The sequence below is a fragment of the Bubalus kerabau genome, chromosome 6, assembly GCF_029407905.1.
Source record: "Bubalus kerabau isolate K-KA32 ecotype Philippines breed swamp buffalo chromosome 6, PCC_UOA_SB_1v2, whole genome shotgun sequence".
NCBI lineage: Eukaryota > Metazoa > Chordata > Mammalia > Artiodactyla > Bovidae > Bubalus > Bubalus kerabau.
In genome coordinates, this window is record NC_073629.1 from 83370884 (window position 1) to 83391893 (window position 21010).

At 34.3% G+C, this 21010-nt stretch overlaps 1 protein-coding gene across 8 annotated transcripts in view; it reads left to right on the forward strand.

Annotated features, from left to right (window-relative positions):
• The window catches only part of DOCK7 (dedicator of cytokinesis 7), a 189207-nt gene that overhangs the window by 41189 nt on the left and 127008 nt on the right, over positions 1-21010 (forward strand). For all 8 annotated transcript variants that reach the window (XR_008715904.1, XM_055585645.1, XM_055585646.1 and 5 more), the window contains exons 5-14: positions 211-340; positions 435-647; positions 964-1049; positions 1823-1889; positions 2796-2945; positions 6630-6710; positions 8874-9039; positions 14380-14522; positions 18399-18492; positions 19899-20061. Coding sequence is in view for 7 of the 8 variants with exons in the window: in XM_055585645.1 (XP_055441620.1) it covers positions 211-340; positions 435-647; positions 964-1049; positions 1823-1889; positions 2796-2945; positions 6630-6710; positions 8874-9039; positions 14380-14522; positions 18399-18492; positions 19899-20061 (1293 nt within the window). In the remaining variant the exon portion in view is untranslated. The remainder of the gene's footprint in view (positions 1-210; positions 341-434; positions 648-963; positions 1050-1822; positions 1890-2795; positions 2946-6629; positions 6711-8873; positions 9040-14379; positions 14523-18398; positions 18493-19898; positions 20062-21010) is intronic.

The window sequence follows — 21010 nt, forward strand, 5'->3', positions numbered from 1 at the left end:
CTACAGTCCATGGGGTAGCAAAGAGTCGGACATGATTGGGTGACTTCACTTCTTCTTCTTCTTAAATGTTTAATATACTCAAAACTGCCAGAATATATTCTTACTATGTAAAGAAATGGTATGGAGAAGAGTTAGCTTATTATATGATGATGATGAAAATGAAAATTTTTCAGAAAATTGATATTTATTTAACTATTTTATTTTGAATAGATATCATAAACTGGGAACAGGATTTAATCCTAATACATTAGATAAACAGAAAGAAAGGCAAAAAGGTTTGCCGAAGCAGGTGTTTGAATCCGATGAAGCTCCAGATGGCAACAGTTACCAGGATGAACAAGTAATACTTTTATTTTTAAATGACTATAAGGTGTTCTTTTGAAATAGTTTAGTTTTTATTCATTGATTAATATATTTAATGTTTTGCATGGCAGGATGATCTTAAAAGACGTTCAATGTCAATAGACGATACTCCAAGGGGTAGCTGGGCCTGCAGTATTTTTGACTTGAAAAATTCACTTCCTGATGCTTTGCTTCCCAACTTACTTGATCGAACTCCAAATGAAGAAATAGACCGTCAGAATGATGACCAAAGGAAATCAAATCGTCACAAGGAACTCTTTGCCTTGCATCCATCACCAGATGAGGTATAGATATTTGGATAAAGAACCAAAAGATTATAGAGATAGATGTTTTGGGAGTATGAACTGTATATATTAATAGTTTTATGATAAATGTAGGGAATAAAACAATGGAAATATAGCTATGCTTTTTGTAAATGAAATGTAATTGAGCACACATAATCTAATGACTTTTGTTTGAGGATAAATAGGCCATTCTTTTCTTTGCATACTTGTGAAGACTAAAAGTAGTAGGTTAATAAAATAAGTTCTTAGACAATAAATTGTCAAGGGTTGAAACATGGTAAGCATGTTCACTTGGGTGTTGCTTGTCAATTTGCAGGAAGAGCCAATAGAACGACTTAGTGTTCCTGATGTGCCCAAAGAACATTTTGGTCAAAGACTTCTTGTAAAATGTTTATCACTCAAGTGAGTATTTATTTTGTTTACTATATAACTTTTCTTTTCTGGAGTAATGTTTTGACTGCCAGTATAAAAAAATCCTAGTGGATTTTATACTTGTGTTTGTGTCCCTTAGAAAAGTATTGTTCTATACATAATTTTAAATGCTTCCAAGCATTTAACCTTACCCGAGCACTTTTGGCTCACAGGTGAAGATGACTCTTTGCCTCAGTTATATAATTGTCTTAAAACTTGAAAAAAAAATTCACTGAAATCTGTAATATTTATCAGACACTGTTCTTGGCTTGAGGAATATCAATAGTATCTTTTTCCTTAGAGTTGATTTTATATTTGTTTCATGGTGTGTATTAAGTCGCTTCAGTAGTGTCCGATTCTTTGTGATGCTGTGGACGGTATCCCTTGGGGCTCCTCTGTCCATGGGATTCTCCAGGCAGGAATACTGGAGTGAGTTGCCATCCTTTTCTCCAGGGGATCTTTCCCACTCAGGGATCAAGTCCACGTCTCTTGTGTCTCCTGCGTTGGCAGGCTGGTTCTTTACCACTAGCGCCACCAGGGGGTGGACTTTTTTTTAAAGCTTTTGAAGTATGTGCTAATAGTTGATTTAGACTGTGGAAGATATACATGGAAAAGTGTGTTCAAGGAAGATGGGTAGTATAGATGGTATAACCCAGGTAGATAAAAGTACAAGGTATAGAGGGAATTTATTTTTGGAATGAGAATTTCATTGGAACTGTGTATTTTACGTATATATTTAAAACTCATCCTTCTTCTTCCTAAAGGTTTGAGATTGAAATTGAACCCATTTTTGCAAGTTTGGCTTTATATGATGTGAAAGAAAAGAAAAAGGTAAGGTTATATAATTTGAACGTAGTCTTTTTTCACAGTCAGAGGTTCTGGAACCTGTTTCTAATTTGTTTTATAAGATAATGATTTTTTAAGACTATTGTTAAACATGGATTTTTTAAAAAAGAAAATAGAACTGAGACCTTATTTTCCTACTGTAAAATAGTTTAGTTGACTTATTTTTGTCTCATTGAAAGAAGTAGTAGAGCAACTTTCTTTTAGTGTAAGAAATAGAAAAAAATAAAAGAAAAGCATTTTAGGCAAATGATGTATAAGAGTTAGATTGATGGTGACAGTGAAGTTTTGTTGATGTGATTTTTAAATTCTCACTAGCTGTCATTAAAAGATCCTTTATTTATATTTTAAATATTCTTGTTTAAAATATTGCTCTTGGTTTTGCTGTTATATCTTTGTTACACTTAGGAGTTTTTCAGAAGACTTATCATACAGCATTTTTAGTATTCTAAGCCTACCGTATAGTAGAAAGTTGAAATGCCTTTAATGACTTCTGCTGTCAGCATATATGGATTTCTGTATTGGGACTCTACTCCAGCATCTTGTATTTCCTAAATCATATCTTCTGAAATGTTATTTAAGTTTTCAAAGACTCAACTTGGGGTAATTCATCTTAATAGTAGTTTTGTTATATACTTTATCAGAAGTTAAATTTCTTACTAAAAGAGTATGGGATATGGTTCTTTAGAATATGTTTTTGCATTAATTTTTTTTTCTTTGATTTAGATATGTAAAGGTCTTTATGTATCTTCACTGATAGTGAAATGTATGGTACATTGTATGTTAGTATAATTGTTTAATATCTGTAATATTTTAAGACTGAATATTTATGATTTTTGTGAATATTTATAAAATGCACAGTTTTTAAATTTAACATATGAATATGTGTTTTAGATTTCAGAAAACTTCTATTTTGACCTTAATTCTGAGCAGATGAAAGGATTATTACGTCCACATGTACCACCTGCTGCCATTACCACCCTGGCAAGATCAGCTATTTTTTCTATCACTTATCCTTCCCAAGATGTTTTTCTTGTAATAAAGGTCAGAATAATGTTAAATATATTTGTTTATTTGTGTTATGTCTGTGTACTTGTCTGCCTGTCAATATCACAAGCTTTTTAAGGTCAGAGATTTTATCTTTGCCTATTTTTTCATGTTAATATTTTTTAACATAATATTGGATGTATACTATAGCTGCTACCTAATTTTTTCTTGAGTGGGAAGCTTTATTAGGATTCTCTAAATAAGCAGATCAATAGGAGAAAGATACATATACACATTGAGGATTGCTATGTTGTAGTCTTGAGACTCCATCTTTGAGAAACCTTAGTCTTTGTTCTTGAGGTCTTCAACTAACTGGATAAGGCCCACCCACATTATGAAGGGTAATCTGCTTTACTCAGTCTACTGATTTAAAAGTTAATCACCTCTAAAAAAATACCTGCACAGCAACATCTTGACTGGTGTTTGATAACTTAGCTGCGTTGGCGTATTAAATTAACCATCTATGGTTATTTCGATATGGAGCTATACTGTGGTTTTATCATGCAGTTCCTAAATTATATAAATACTAAAATCTAAATCATTGAAATCATGGAGCATTATGATTTGACTATCAATCAATTAGGAATAAGGATTACAGATACTAAAATCTGAATATTACTAAGCTACCTAACTTAGGATAACTTAATAATTATTTACCTTAACTTGACCTTGACTTGAGAGTTGCCTAAAATATAGTCTTTAATCATTTTACCTTAAAATTATCATAAAAAGGTAATGAATTTTATAATAAGGTTATAAAGTAGATTGTCATGAAATGAATTTTATTTACCCACAGGAATAATGTCCTAATTTGTGGATAGATTCCTATGAATTCAGGTTAAAATAAATCTTAGTTACAATGAACAATTCTCCAAGCAAAGACTTAGCAGCAGTGGTCTTCAGAAAGTCACTTATAAGTAAAGTTCTAGATATTAAAATAATTGACAAATGTGTATACACCATTATTTTACATGGGAAAATAGTAAGTTTTCATAAAATAGAACATATTTGAGGGAATGAACTAGAAAGATAGTGATGATGATTAGAATACTGTCTGCTTAAAAATGAGATGGTTCATACCATATGGTCCCAATTGTGTAAAATAAATACACATATACCTAAACACACATAAAAGTTTGTATATAAACAGAAAAAGACTTTGTGTAATTTCAAAAATATGAACAAGTTAAGATATATACAAGTTTTAAAGAAATTATATTTAAAAATTTTCTTTTATCATAGTCCAGCAATATAATTTTGTTTTTTTGAAAGAAAAATTACCTTGGTCTATGTATTAGTTAATTATTCCTCTACAAGAACAAAAAGACAAAAATCTGAGTGGCATCCAGCAGTAAGCATTTTTTGAGTTCATGCATCTAAGTTGTCTGGTGGTCAGCTGATCTAGGTTGTACTCTGTTGGGTGCTTGTGCTCCTTCCAGGAGTCTGTAGGTTGGTCAGTTGATTTACATACTTCATTCAGTGAAATCACCAGCATCACAGGGAAGCCCAGTGATTAGTGAAGGGCTTCTCAGGTGGCTCAGTGATAAAGAATCCATCTGCCAATGCAGGCGATGTCAGTTCGATCCCTGGGTCAGGAAGATTCCCCTGGAGAAGGAATTGGTAACCCATTCTAGTATTCTTGCCTGGGAAATCCCATGGACAGGAGCCTGGCAGGCTACATACAGTCCATGGGGTCACAGAAGAGGCAGGCATGACTTATCAACTAAACAGCAACAGCAAACTGACTAGTGATGTTGAGCGTGTTCGTTATATGTTTCTTAGACGTTTGTTTGGCTTCTTTGGAGAAATGTCTGTTCAAATCCTTTGCTCATTTAGAAATCAGGTTATTTACTATTCTCTTGTTGAGTTGTAGGATTTCTTTATCTGTTTTGAATATTAATTCTGTATCAGTTATATGATTTACAAATATTTTCTCTCTCATTCTCTGAGTTGCCTTTTCACCCTGTTGATTGTGTCCTATCATAAAAAGAGTTTAAAATTTTGATGTAATCCAGTTTAATGATTTTTACTTCTGTTGCCTTTGCTTTTATTGTGTAAAATCCAATAATCTATTACTAAATCTAATCACATGAAGCTTTTCCTTTATTTTTCTTCTAGGAGTTTTATAGTTTTAGGGGTTTTTTTTGGGGGGGGGGTCTTTGATCTGTTTTGATTAATTTTCATATATAATGTGAGGGTTCAACTTTATTCTTTTGCATTTAGGAATTCAGGGTTTTTTTAAACACCGTTTGTTGGAAAAAATGTTCTTTCCCTATTGAATAGTCTTGGCATTCTTGTAGAAAATTAACTCTTTACAGTTTTCAGATTAAAAATCTTTCAGCTTTTTGGTTTATACCTCAGTACTTTATTCTTTTTGATATTATAAATGGAATTATTTTCTTAATTTCCTTTTTGAATTGCTTTGTTAGGGTATAGAAATACAACTAATTTTTGTTCATTTTGTATCCTGTAACTTTGCTGAATTTATTTATTTATTAGTTGTGAAAACTAAGATCATGGCATCCAGTCCCATCACTTCATAGCAAATAGATGGGGAAACAGTGGCTGACTTTATTTTTCTGGGCTCCAAAATCACTGCAGATGGTGATTGCAGCCTTGAAATTAAAAGACACTTACTCCTTGGAAGGAAAGTTATGACCAACCTAGAGAACATATTAAAAAGCAGAGACATTACTTTGCCAACAGAGGTCCGTCTAGTCAAGGCTATGGTTTTTCCAGCGGTCATGTATGGATGTGAGAGTTGGACTGGGAAGAAAGCTGAGCACTGAAGAATTGATGCTTTTGAACTGAGGTGTTGGAGAAGATTCTTGAGCATCCCTTGGACTGCAAGGAGATCCAACCAGTCCATCCTAAAGGAGATCAGTCCTGGGTGTTTATTGGAAGGACTGATGTTGAAGCTGAAACTCCAGTACTTTGGCCACCTGATGCAAAGAGCTGACTCATTGGAAAAGACCCTGATGCTGGGAAAGATTGAAGGCAGGAGGAGAAGGGGACGACAGAGGATGAGATGGTTGGATGGCATCACTGACTCAATGGACATGGGTTTGGGTAGACTCCGGGAGTTGGTGATGGACAGGGAGGCCTGGCATGCTGCGGTTCATGGGGTCACAAAGAGTCGGACACTACTGAACTTAACTGAATCGTTTTTTTGTGGAATATTAGGATTTTCTCTGTAAAAGATCATGTTGTCTGTAAATAGAGATAATGTAAATTCTTCCTTTTTTAATTTGAATGTTTTTGTTTCTTTTTTGGGCTTCCTTTTTCTTGTCACATTGCTCTGGCTCAGACTTACAGTATTTTGTTCAGTAGAATTGGCAAAAGTTAACATTCTTATCCTGTTCCTGATTCTTAAGGAAAAACTTTCAGTTTTTCAACATTGAATAAGATGTTAGATGTGGACTTTTCATAGATGGGCTCATATTGGGGTAGTTTTCTTCTTTTCCAAGTTGGTTGAATTTTTTTTTTTATCATGAAAGTGTGTTGAATTGTCCAATTCTTTTTTCTGCAATAATTAACATGGTCATGTGGTTTTGTTCTGTTATTCTGTTAATCTGATGTATTAAGTTGATTAATTTTTGTATGTTGAACCATCCTTGTATTCCAGGCTGATTGCTTTTATTTTTAAGCTTAATTAATCTTTCATTTTTTTGCCTTTGACAGCTAGAAAAAGTGCTGCAGCAAGGAGACATTGGAGAGTGTGCAGAACCATATATGATTTTCAAAGAAGCAGATGCCACCAAGGTAGAATTTCATGCCTCTTATTCCCCCCACTTTCATAGTCATTAGCAGTCACTCTCCATTCCCCACAGATCACCAAACTCAACCCTAAATAGTCTCTAATCTCCAAAATTATAATCTGAGAGGATGCCATACTGAGCATATTAAATAATTTTACTACTGATTTTACTACTAAAATTTTCTTTTCTTTTTCTGATGGCATGCTTGTTTTCTTTCTTCTTTATTTCCTTTGTTGTCTAGTTTGAGTCATGTGCTATGCTATTCTTTGACATCTCCCCAACCCCCAAACTAGTTGACTCTTAAATTTTTTTTCTTGGAGAGAAAGTAATTCAGTTTAATTCCTAAATAATGAAAATTTTCTGTATTTACAAAATAGTGGTTTCTTTTTTTTTTGGCTACACTTTGCAGCTTTTGGGATTCCCAGCCAAGAATGGGATCCATGCCCCCTGCAGTGGATTTATGGAATTCAAACCACTGGACCATGATTTTTTTTTTTTTTTTTTAACCAAACAGTGATTTTGATGAAACTTTTTCTAACAAAGCAGATGTATTTTGGATATCATTCTAGTGGCAGATAATTAAGGAATATTGTAAAAATAGAAAATATACTCTCCTCTTTGCCATCAGATAACAAATTTATAGAATTTGGATAAACTTATAAAGCAAAAATAGTTATTGAATAATTGGTACCAAATTCTAGGTACTTTGAGTTAGCTCTAAGAATAAAAGGTGATTTTTGGATCTTTGAACACATGATTTAATGTCAAACAGGCAGGAGAAGTGTGCTTGAGGAGTATTGAACAAATCACCAAAATTTAGAAAATTGTTGCTTTCTGTTTTTCTGAGATTTATAACAAGAATTGAGCCTTTTTTGCTAATATGGGTACATCTGAGCACATGATGTTCTCTGATTCCTAGATCCTAGATATCTGGTTGAAAGTAGGGTTAAAGTATTCTGTCTTTCCCCAGGTTGTCATTTTACAAATTAAATTTTCTCTGTTATATGAAACTCATAGGTGTGTCATTGTGGCTTATTTCACTCTTCCCTTACGTATTTACATAATTCGATATGGGTCCTTAATTCTCTGTAAGTACTCCCAAAGCAAGGACCTATTTTGGAGGTATAATAGATATAGCAAAAACCATTGTTATCATTTCGGTATCCCTTCATCTTTTCTCAGTCCTGAGTCCCATGGTAGGACACTGCCATTAGAGTATGACCTCACTGACGTCTTATACGGGAAGAGCACATGAAAGATTTTGGTGTAGATTTTCACCCTTGAACTATGGATTGACTATTGCAGGCCACATTAGTGTTTGTTTCAGGGATGGCCTAAAAGTTGAGCCAGCTTCAGGTTGTCTTGCAGATTAGTCTTTTTCAAGGGTTTAGTCCCCTTGTACTTTTTTTGGTTGCTTCTTTTATCACAATTCTGGACATATTGTTGTTGGTCTGTTTGTGCCCTACCTACTTCTATATCATAGTTGTCATAAGTTAGTGATTATTTCAAAGTGGCCCAAATGCTTCCATCTTTTTTTTTATAGAATAAAAAATTTAATAAGTCATAACCTAGAATATTTTGTGATTGACAGTTGATGCCTGGAACATGGCTATATTTCTTTCATAAAATAGTACATGCAGTACATTAACATGCTTGACACTTGCTCTCCTTTCTTTTATCCCAAAATAAGATCGTCACAAACAAATTTTAAAGACTTTTAGATGCATTTGTAGAGCTGGTTAAGGTTCTTTAGTAGTTAATATACTGTTAATTGGGGCTTCCCCAGTGGCTAAAGAATTCCCCAGCAGTAAAGAATTTGTCTGCAATGTAGGAACTGGCAGGAAACGCAAGTTCAATCCCTGGGTGGGGAGGATCCCCTGGAGGAGGGCATGGCAACCCACTCCAGTATTCTTGCCTGGAGAATCCCATGGACAGAGGAGCCTGGCAGGCTACAGTCCATAGGGTCGCTAAGAGTCAGACATGACTGAAGCAAATTAGCATGTACGCACACACTGTTAATTGATTGCTGAAAGGTATGGATTATTTTTCCATTTTGCTGAGACTTGAAACTTGTTAACCTTTATATTTTCCGTTATATATTATGATATAGCCTTTAATTCATTTCTTTTGAGCATAATCATATAATGTATAAAGTTTTGTTTTACAGAATAAGGAAAAATTGGAGAAGCTGAAAAGTCAAGCTGATCAGTTTTGTCAAAGACTTGGAAAGTATCGCATGCCTTTTGCTTGGACTGCAATCCATTTAATGAATATTGTTAGCAGCGCTGGGAGTTTGGAAAGAGATTCTACAGAGGTAGAAATAAGCACTGGAGGTAAGAGTGTTTTATATAAAATAGTTCTATAGTTTTTGCTTACATAGGCTTGTTTTATTTGTCAACTTTGCAATGTAATGAGGCATTGAAAGGGTTTTCTTTTTCTCCTTAACATGTTTATTGAGATGTAATTCACATATAATTTACCCATCTAAGGTTTCTAATTCAGTGTTTTTTGTTATATTCATAAGGTTCTGCAACTGTCACCACAATCTAATTTTGAAAAACTTTCATACTCACTGGTGGTCACTGTTCATCCTCCTCAAGTCCCCACACTCAGTGCTAACCGACCTGTAATCTGTTCAGTCTGTATGGATTTGCCTGTGCCAGACATTTCATATTGATAGAATTATACAATATGTAATCTTTTGACTACCGTCTTTCACTTAGCATAATGTTTGAAAGGTTCATCCGTGTTGTAAATGTGTCAATATTTTATTTCTTTTTATTGCTGAATAATAGTCCCTTGAATGGATATACTACATTTTATTATCCATTCATCAGTTGATGGACGTTTGGATTGTTTCAACCTTTTGTTTATTATAAATAACGCTGCAAGGAAAATTCATGTACACGCTTTTGTGTGGACATATGCTTTCATTTCTCTTGGACATATAGCTAGAAATGAAATTTCTGGTAATGTAATTCTTTGTTTAACCTTTTGAAGAACTGCCAGACTGTTTTCCATTTAAAAATTACACTAGCAGCATATGAAGGTTCCAATTTCTCCACATCTTTGCCAGTACTTTTATTATCCATCCTTTGAATATAGCCATCCAGAAGAAGTGGTATCTCACTGTGGTTTGGAATTGCCTTTCCCTGATAGCTAATGAGTTTCATTTTGTTTGCATTTATTGTTTGTACATCTTCTCTGGAGAAATATATATCTTTTTCACATTTTTTAATGACTTTTTTCTTATTATTTACTTGATGCTCATTTTTTAACTAGCTTTTTTTGTATTCTTGTCATTAAGTTATAATTAATAGTTATAATTTATAAATGACTATATAAATAATCATTTATATATTCTAGATTTGTTGTTGTTCAATCATTAAGTCATGTACAACTCTTTGTGACCCTGTGGACTACAACACGCCAGGCTTCCCTGTCCTTCACCATCTCCTGTGAGATTAGCCAGACTCATGTCCATTGAGTCAGTGATGCCATCCAACCATCTCATCCTCTGTCGCCCCTTTCTTCTCCTGCCCTCAATCTTTCCCAGCATCAGAGTCTTTTTCAATGAGTTTATCTCTTCGCATTAGGTAGCCAAAGTATTGGAGCTTCAGCTTCAGCATCAGTCCTTCCAGTGAATATTCAGGGTTTATTTCTTTTAGGATTGATGGTTTGGTCTTGTTGTCCAAGAGACTTCCAAGAGTTTTCTCCAGTGCCACAGTTAAAAATGATCAATTCTTCAGTGCTCAGCCTTCTTTATGGTCCTACTCTCACATCCATACATGACAGCTGGAAAACCAAAACTTTGACTGTATAAACCTTTGTCAGCAAATTGATGTCTCTGCTTTTTAAAATACTGTCTAGGTTTATCATAGCTTTTCTTCCAAGGGATAAATGTATTTTAATTTCATGGCTGCAGTCATCATCTGCAGTGATTTTAGAACCCAAGAAGATAAAATCTGTCACTGTTTCCACTTTTCCCCCATCTATTTGCCATAATGTGATGGGTCTGGATGCCATGATCTTCATTTTTTGAATGTTGAGTTTTAAGCTAGCTTTTTCACTCTCCTCTTTGACCCTCATCAAGAGGCTCTTTAGTTCCTCTTCAGTTTCTGCCATTAGAGTGGTATCATCTGCATATCAGGGACTGTTGATACTTCTCCTGGAAATCTTGATTCCAACTTGTGATTTGTCCAGCTCAGCGTTTTGCATGATGTGCTCTGCATATAATTTAAATAAGCAGGGTGACCATATACAGCTTTGACGTACTTCTTTCCCAGTTTTTTTACTAATGCGTTGTTCCATGTCCAGTTCTAACTGTTGCTTCTTGTCCTACATATTCTGGATACAAGTCCCTTATCTAATAAAGGATTTGAAGATTATTTTCTTCCATCCTGTGATTGTCCCTTTACTCACTTGATGGCATTGCTTGAAGCACTGAAGTTTTATATTTTGATGTTCAATTTCTTTGATTTTTTTTCTTTTGTTGCTTGTACTTTTGCTATTATACCTAAGATAGCATTACCTAATTCAAGACTGAAAAGGAGCCACTTGTGTGTTTTTGTCTAAAAGTTTTATAATAACAACTTTTACATTTGGGTATAGTTCATTTTGAGTTAATTTTTATACATGATAAGAAGTAAGGGTTAGCTTCATCTTTTCAAAGTAGATATCTAGTTGTTCGTATACCATTTGTTGAAGAGATCATTCTTGCACTATTAAATGGTCTTGGCATAATTGTTGAAAATCAATTGACTGTAGATAGGTGGGTTTATTTCTGGACTGTCATTTCTGTTTCATTGATGGATATGTCTAAGCTTATGCTATTTTTATACTGTCTTTATAATTTTAGCTTTGCAGTAAGTTTTGAAATTCGGAATGTGGGTCCTCCAGTTCTTTTGACTATTTTGAAGCTCTTGTATTTTCATAAGAAGTTTAGAATCTGCTATTCATTTCTGCACAAAAGCAGCTGGAATTTTGATAGAAATTACACTGATTTGGTAGATCAATTTGGGGAGAGTTTCCCTTCTAGCAATAATAAGTCTTCCAATCCATGAAATGTTTTTCCATTTATTTAGATCTTATTAAGTTTTTTTAATGGTGTTTTGTAGTTTTCAGTGTGCAGGTCTTGCCCTTCTGTTGTTAAATGTATGTTCATGTGTTTTTTTGTTTTTTGATGCTATTTTAAATGGAATTGTTTTCTTAATTTCATTTTTATAATGTTCATTTCTAGAGGTTGAAATACAACTGGCTTTTTAATATTGATCTTGTACTTTGAAACCTTTTTGAATCTTTTAGTTCTATTTTTTCTTCTTCTCTGGATTCTATATACAAGATCATGTCATCTGCAAATAAAAATTGGTTTACTTTTTCCTTTTCCATTTCAATGTCTTTATTTTTCTTTTCTAATTATCTTGACAAGAACCTAGTGTATAAGTTTTAAAAAGTGGTTTACTGTTTCCTTTTCCATTTCAATGTCTTTATTTACTTTTCTTTTCTAGCTATCTCAATAAGAACCTAGTGTATAAGTCCTCACCTTATTCCTGACTTAGAGGGAATGCATTCAGTCTTTTCACTATCAAGTATGATGTTTGTAGATTTTCCATAGATGTGATACAGTATTTTGAGGAAGCTTCTTTCTAGTCCTAACTTTTCGAGTGTTTTCATCAGGGAAGAATATTGGATTTTATATTAATAAAATGATTTCTCTGCTTTTATTGAGATGACTTGTCTGGGTTTTGTCCTGTAGTCTTTTTGTATGGTGTATTGCATTTAGAACCTGTTTCCTAGTATTTTGTATAGTGATTTTGCTTCTATTAATATGTTCCTGAGGGATATTGGTGTGTAGTTTTTCTTCCTTTTAATTTCTGATTTTGGTATCAGGATAATACTGGTGTCATAGAAATGAATTGTGAATTCTTATTTCTGTTTTTGGAAGAGTTTGTAAACAGCTGGTGTTAGTTTTTCATTGAAAGTTTGAAAGTTTTCAGTAGTGAAGCCATTTTGGCTTGGTCATTTCTTTGTGGTAAGTATTTTCTTTACTAATTAGATCTATTATTTTAGATCTATTCATGTTTTCTCTCCCTTCTTGAGTCAGTTTCAGTAATGTATATCTTTCTAGAAAAATACTCATTTCATTCAAATTATCTTATTGTTGTCTAATCTGTTGACCTATAGGTATTTGTAGTTTTTCAATATAATCCTTTTTCTAAGATTTGTAGTGCTGTTCCCTCTTTCATTCCTGATTTAAGTAATTTGAGTCCTTTTTATGTATTTGTTCTTCATCACTTTAGTTAAAGTTTTAAAAATGTTATCTTTTTGAAGAGTCCATGTTTGGTTTCAATGATTTTTTTTTACCTGTTGTTTTCCTAGTTTATATTTCATTTATTCCCATTCAACTGTTGTCTTTTTTGATACCCTTTCTAATGTTTGCTTTGGATTTAGCTTTCTCTTCTTTTTCTGGTTTCCTAAGATGTAAATTGGAGAAGGCAATGGCACCCCACTCCAGTACTCTTGCCTGGAAAATCCCATGGGCGGAAGAGCCTGGTAGGCTACAGTCCATGGGGTCGCTAACAGTCGGACACGACTGAGCGACTTCACTTTCACTTTTCACTTTCCTGCATTGGAGAAGGAAATGGCAACCCACTCCAGTGTTCTTGCCTGGAGAATCCCAGGGATGGGGGAGCCTGGTGGGCTGCCGTCTATGGGGTCGCACAGAGTCGGACACGACTGAAGTGACTTAGCAGTAGCAAGATGTAAATTAAGTTACTGATTAGAGACCTTTCTTTTTTAATATAAACATTTGCAACTATAAATTTCCATATGAGAGCTTCCTTAGTGATATATTAAATGTTTGGGGATTTTATATTTTCATTTTCCTGTATCTTAAGTGTTTTTTTAATTTCCCTTGTTATTTTGTCTTTGATTAATCAGTTATTCAGAAGTGCACTGTTTAATTTCCACATGCTTATGAATTTCCCAAATTTTCTTTTGTGATTGATTTATAGGTTAATTTCTGTTACTCTTGGAAAACATATCTTAGATGATTTCAGTCACTTGGAATTTATTGTTTTGTTCTGTAGCTTAGTGTATAGTCTTGTCTTGGAGAATTTCCTGTGTGTGCTTGAGAAGAATCTATATTATGCTTTTGTTTAGTGTAGTGTAGACTGTAGATGACTTTTAGATCTAGTTTGTGTATAGCTTTGTTTGTTTTCTATTTCCTTGTTGATCTTCAACATAGTTGCTCTATTGGTTTTGAATAGTAAGTTTATCTTACTAAGACTTTGAATGCAATTTATCTTAAATTCTGTTTCAAACTCAAGTGCTAAGACTGCGGGACCATTATAAGGTGACTAAAATTTACATTATGTGAATATATTCTAGTAAATATATAGTGCCTCTCTATGTGCTTTTCATAGCTCATCTTTGGTTATTTGCATAATCTTTACGTGGTAGTGATTTATTTTACACTGGAGAAGTTTTAAGAGAGAACCCAAAGATTTAGGTGAAATGTTTCCTTACAGATCTCTCCAGAAGTTAAATTCTTCTACTGTAATCAGTATGCTGAAGGGACAGTTTTCACCTTTAGTGGATATTTTCCTGTGTTTGTAAAGCTGATACATTTTAAATATCATGGAAATGAATATCTTGCTTTTTTCCCTTGGTAGAACGAAAGGGGTCTTGGTCCGAGAGGAGGAATTCTAGTATTGTTGGGAGAAGATCACTTGAAAGGACAACGAGTGGAGATGATGCTTGTAACTTGACCAGCTTTCGACCTGCTACTCTCACAGTAACAAATTTTTTTAAGCAGGTATTGTTCTGTCATGGAGGAATTCTAGTGGGCTACTTGTACATACATTTTTCTTGACTCCAGAAAAATCATAATTGTCCATGTAGTACATGTACATGTAATAATTGATTGTGCTTTCAAGAAGTTAAAAAAGCATTAAGATTAAAAATAAAAAGTATAATAAAAAATAATTAATATTATATGTGTTGTTTTATCATATTAATTTAAATGTTGATGTTGACTAGTAATGCTTAAGAATCAGTCATCTATATCTGTATCCTATTTCTTAATTTTAATATTTTAACTTTTCTTAAGCATTGATGGTTTATGAATTTTCTTGGTCAATTAAACTTAGTGGGGTTATGTCTGTCCTCACCACCCAAGTTTTTTTAACCTGAAATCCCACATCCATGGTATATGGAATAGAAGTTTCAGGCTCTAGTAGTTTATTTTTGTGCTAAAATTATTTTTATAGGTGAGTTTATAAGTCTAAACAGTTCTCGATCAAAGATATTTTGTTCTTTGCAAGTATATTTTCTGTACTTCAACTTGTGAGTCAGATCAGTAGTTTTCAAATGCTGGTCATTATCCATTAATGGTAATATAAATTTAGTAAATAACACTCAACTTAAAAAAATAAAAGTAACAAGTTGAATAAAAAATTAATACTGCATTGCACTTCATGAAGTTAAGTATTGCTTCAGTAGGCTTTTTTCCCTCTAAGTTTTGCGTGTGTGCATACCTGTCTGTATGTCCTTACGTGATGTATGTGCTACTGGATTTTGATGTAAAATGAATTTTATACTCTGAATTAAGATCAGAAGATTTTAGAAGTCTGTCTAAAGTAACCAAACAACCAGAACTATAATAAGAATGGGAGAAAAATTTGTATTTGTGTGATGATGAACTGTCGAAGGGTACCCTGCATATATTTTGGAGCAGATTAAAGGAAAAGGCTAAGTATTGTCTCAAAATTTCTCCTTCTGAGGTGTTACTCTAAATAGGAAAAGAAAATCCTAGCTTAGTGACACCTTGTAACTTGAGAGGGCAAGGTGTTTAGGGCAGCACAACCTGTGATTGTGATTTGACAGGTAGTCACCTACTTGATGGAGAAGACAGTGGCACCCCACTCCAGTACTCTTGCCTGGAAAATCCCATGGATGGAGGAGCCTGGAAGGCTGCAGTCCATGGGGTCGCTAAGAGTCGGACACGAATGAGCGACTTCACTTTCACTTTTCACTTTCATGCATTGGAGAAGGAAATGGCAGCCCACTCCAGTGTTCTTGCCTGGAGAAGCCCAGAGACGGGGGAGCCTGGTGGGCTGACATCTATGGGGTCGCACAGAGTCAGACATGACTGAAGCGACTTAGCAGCAGCAGCAGCAGCACCTACTTGAGGCCCTTCTCACAGTTATGTATCAGTAGCCTTCACAGGCAGCTGTTCTGAGACACTCAAATGGAAAACAAAGCCGGTGAGAAGTGTCTGAAGTGGTAAGGGTCTTCTTATTGTGGTAATAGTGCAAGAAAGAGTCTAGAAAATGCCATAGTGTTACTTGGATGAGGTAATAGGCCAAACTTAGCTGTGGAAAGAGGGCAGTAGATGTACATTTCTCTTTTTCCTTCTTCAATTGGTGTTCCACTTCTGCCACTATTTCCTCAGTTCCTTTTTGGTTTAATTCAGCCTACTTTATTATTGAACTACTGTTGTAATCTCAAATCAGCAAGTCATCCAATCACCCACCCACTTGTTTCAACAGATGCTTTTTGAGCATTCACCATGTACTGAGCATCAATCCACCCACCTACCTACTTATCCAATACATATTTTTTGAGCATTCATCATCTACACAGCCCTATTGAGGACTAGTAACTGGAAACTGGAACAAAGTAATTATAAAAACTTATAAAATGATTTCTGGATATATGGAGAAATGGAAAGCACTTACACTTAACTTTTTGTGCAGTTCTATAATTTTTAACATGTATGACTTTTATAAGCATTTTTATAAATAGCTTGAATATTGTGTATCAGGCAAGTGCAAATTAAGTAAAAAAGCAGACATGACAAGTTTAATAAAGTAGAATTCAAGGTATAAGTTTCTCCTAAATAAGATACAGAAGGCAACTTTTTTTCTCATTTTGTTTTTTTAATTGATGAGTGATTACTGTCCATGATTTGATATAGTTATCAGGAGTGTTTATGTACAGATTTGAAATGTGTCAGGCCAACATGATTAGAAATGCATAAAGATTTAAAAATAAAAATTAAATCCATACATTATAAGGATATTTGTTCTATTGTTGACAGGTATAGAAGTTATATGTTGCTTCAGGAGCACATAGCAGTGAACCTGCAGTGTGGAGGAATGAGTGTCAGCTAGGCTTATCCATGTGTTTGGAGATTGATAAGAGTCAGTTGATCTAGACTGACTTCTGCTGCGAAAACTGAGATGATTCAGACTTTTTACATGTTGCGCACTCATAACATCTAGCAGGCCAGCTGGGTCGTGTTCTTATGGCAGTGACAAGTTCCAGAGAGGAAGCAAGCTTACTTTAGCAAGCATTTTTCAAGTCTCTATAAAATGTTTGTTTACTGGTTAGAACAAGTCACATGGCCAACCCTAGAGAAGGGAATTATGTCCCATGCAGCAAAAGGCATGGAAACAGGGAGTAAAAAGAATGGAAGCCATTAATATAATTGGTTTAACAAGTTAAGTAGACAGAAATAACTGAGTCTTGAGATAATCTGAATGTATTCTAAATAAGGGCCATTTAAATTTAAAGCTCTGTATTAATTTCTATACTCAAAAGGAGAGAATATACTGTTTCAGTGACTGATAGAACATTTACAATAGTTTAGTCATATATTCGGTCACTGAAAAAATCTTCATGAAGTCATATTCTCTAACTATAACTCAGTAAAGCTAAAAACCATTTATACAAGTATTAACAAAAATCTCTAACTGCTTGAAAGGTAAAAATCACTATTTAAAATAATGGGATAAAAGAAGATCCATTCTGTATCCTGCTTAGAATACAATAGTGAACTACTGGGATCTGGCTCAAGGTGAACTCACAGTAATAAAGGAGCCTTAAATATATTTATTACCAAATAAGATAAAAAGATACTGTATGAACTATGGATTAAAAAAAAATAAGATGTCAAATGCAGAAGGTTTGGATTAATAAAATCTAAAGACTGTTAAATAAAAGAAAAAAGTCAATCACTGCCTATTTTAACTGTAAGAAAAAAATTACAATAAATTGGAAATTCTTTGTTAATTAGACCTGGTCTTGTTTTTTGTGTGTGTCTCCCCATTGATTGAGGTCCCTTTGGAGTTTTCTTTTTAGTCGTATTAACAGGATAGTTATGGTTTTTTTAAGGGTATTTTTTTGTTGTTCTTTTTTTCTTTTCATTTTCAAATTTAGCCAATGCTCTGTATTTTGCTTTTATATTTTGGCAATATAAAGTTGCAAAGACAAATGAAAATGCAAGTGGAACAAATTTAAAGACTGTCATTTAGATATATATGTGTATATGTATACATATATATGTCTTTTCTGTCTACATTCATTTCTTCATCTGCTTCTAACTTGCATTGATTTTTCTATATTTTAGAATGCCCTGTAGTACCTTATAAACATAGATAATGAGCTGTAAATAAATCTATAAAGCTAAAACATAGATAGCAATATTGTAGCTTAATATAATTTAAAAGCATAGAAAGAAGAAAATAATTTAGCATATTTATTTTTAATCATAATTGTGTTAATTTAACTTTTCATTCAGACTAAGTTGAAGGAAGAGGGGCAGGATTAATTAACAGGCAATAGAAATTTATTTTCAGTGTACTATATTTTTTTGATCAAATACTTTTTCTTCTATTTTTAATATTAGGAAGGAGATCGCTTAAGTGATGAAGATCTGTACAAGTTCCTTGCTGATATGAGAAGGCCATCTTCTGTTTTACGGCGACTAAGACCTATTACGGGTATTTAAACATTTTTGTGTAGACATGATGACAGCTATTATCATCATTAAAAATTGTATTTTTTGTAATAATGTGTTCATTTTTCTCATATCTGACCTGTATGTCTTTCTGTGCTTAATACCTGTCAGTCTCCTTCCTTCTACTGTTCTACTCTCATGTAGTCTAACAGTTTGGATGCAGGATTCAGTACCTTTGATAATTTGAGTACTGAAAGGAGAATAATGAATAATATTGTGGCTTAAAATTATTTTCTAGAGGGAAGAAAAATAACATGTAATGATAGATACTCAGAAATAGGTTTCTATTGTGATCAGAGCAAACTATTCCAGAGTAAAACTATTTTGAAGTCTACCAAGTTTGAGCAAACTCCGGGAGATGGTGAAGGACAGGGAAGCCTGGCGTTCTGTGGTCCATGGGGTTGCAAAGAGTCAGACATGACTGAGCGAGTGAACAGCAACCAAGTTTCGTTTAAACTGGCATTTCTCCTGTGGCCCAGTGGTAATGCAGGAGACACAGGAGATGCGGGTTTGATCCCTGGGTTGGGAAGACCCCCTGGAGGCGGGCATGGCAACCCACTCCAGTATTCTTGCTTGGAGAATCCCATGGACAGAGCTGGAGGGCTATAGTCCCTAGGGTGTCTTTTAAGAGTTGGACATGACTGAGCATGAGCACAAAAGTCTAAGCTAAATCATTTAATCTTTGAAATGTTGGCTTGTTTCCCTGTAAGATTCCTGTGTTTTTTTCCTTCTCCTTTGCCTCTTCCTTTCCATTCATTCATTCAGTAAGCATTTATTATTTTATCTTTTTATGTCTGCATTAGTAGTTTGAGATTTGATATGATGAAATAATTTAGAGGTCTGAGGTGATAGCAATTTTGATTTCTTTCCAGGCTTCTTGAAGAAATAGGATTTAAGTCCTTCCAAAAATACTTGTGTGAGGTTGTTATTTATTATATTTTTTATTTTATTTAAATTTTTTTGTTGGAGTATAATTGCTTTACAGTGTTGTATTAGCTTCTCCTGTGCAACAGTGTGAATCAGCTGTGTGTATATCTGTCCCTGCCCTTTTGAGCCTCCTTCCCCCTGACCGCCACCATCACAGAGCACCGGGCTGAGTTCTCTGTGTTACGTAGCAGGTTCCCACTGTGTGTTTACACATGGGAGTATATGTCAGTTCAGTTCTCTCAGTTCGTTTCACCCTCTCCTTCCTTACTGCCTCTTCCACGTCACATGTCTGTTCTCTATGACTGCATGTCTGTTCCTGCCCTGCAAACAGGCTTATCTATTACCATCTTTCTAGATTCCATACACATGCATTAATACAGGATACTTGTTTTTCTTCTTCCAAATTACTTCACTCTGTATGACATGTTTACATTGTTTTTATAATGTATTTTTTGTATGCAGCTCAGCTGAAGATAGACATTTCTCCTGCACCTGAAAATCCCCATTACTGCCTGACCCCAGAGCTGCTTCAAGTGAAGCCTTACCCTGACAGTAGAGTTAGACCTACTAGAGAAATTTTGGAGTTTCCTGCAAGGGATGTCTATGTTCCAAACACTACTTACAGGTAACGCATTTTAATTTTGGAGAATTCCTGAAGTAAGGTACTGTATATTCTAATATTAATATAGAATGAAAGTCCTGCAAAATCCTTTGTAGCTTTGCTACTTATTTCATTTCTTCATGATTTTGCTAATAGCTGTAATGCATTTAGCTCTTACTGTGTAATAGGTATGTTAATTACCTTACATACTATATCTTATTTAATCCTTATAACTTGAGGTAGGTATTACCTTCATTTTAGAAGTGAGTAAACTGAGGGATAGAGAGTTCATACGTAACTCTGTTGGAGCTATCATGTGAATTGTGGGTTGTTAGGTTAAAACATTTGAACTTGTAGTTACTGTATTTCCTCAGATGTTCTTATTAGCAGAATCTAACATTACACATGAATTAAGTGTATGTACCTGTACTATGTTCTAATAATTAATCAACAGTATTTGGTGTAATTCTATAAGATCCGCTGGAGAAGGAAATCCACTCCAGTACTCTTACCTGGAAAATTCCATGGACTGAGAAGCCTGGTAGGCTACAGTCCATGGGGTTGCAAAGAGTCAGACACAACTGAATAACTTCACTTTCACTTTCACTTTCTGTATTACTCAGAATACTCGACATAAGATTGTTGGATAGGATTTTAGACTGAACGCTGCATAACTCCAGGGGTACCATTTACATGTTCTCTGTATGAATGAGGCTCCCTTTGTTTGTGAATGCTGAGACTAGGACTTGACATGTCTGTTGGGATATCCAGCAGGGCACCTCCGACACAAGTTTCTGCCTCAAATTCCTCACTTTAGTATATTTCATCACCATTTACCCAATTGCTGAGACAAAGTGTTTGGAATCAAAATGATTTCTCTTTTTTTGTATTCCTCACATTTACTCCTCCAAGAAGTTTTGTAGGCTCTGCTTCAAAATGAATCCCAAATCTAATGCTCCTTACCTCCTCCGTC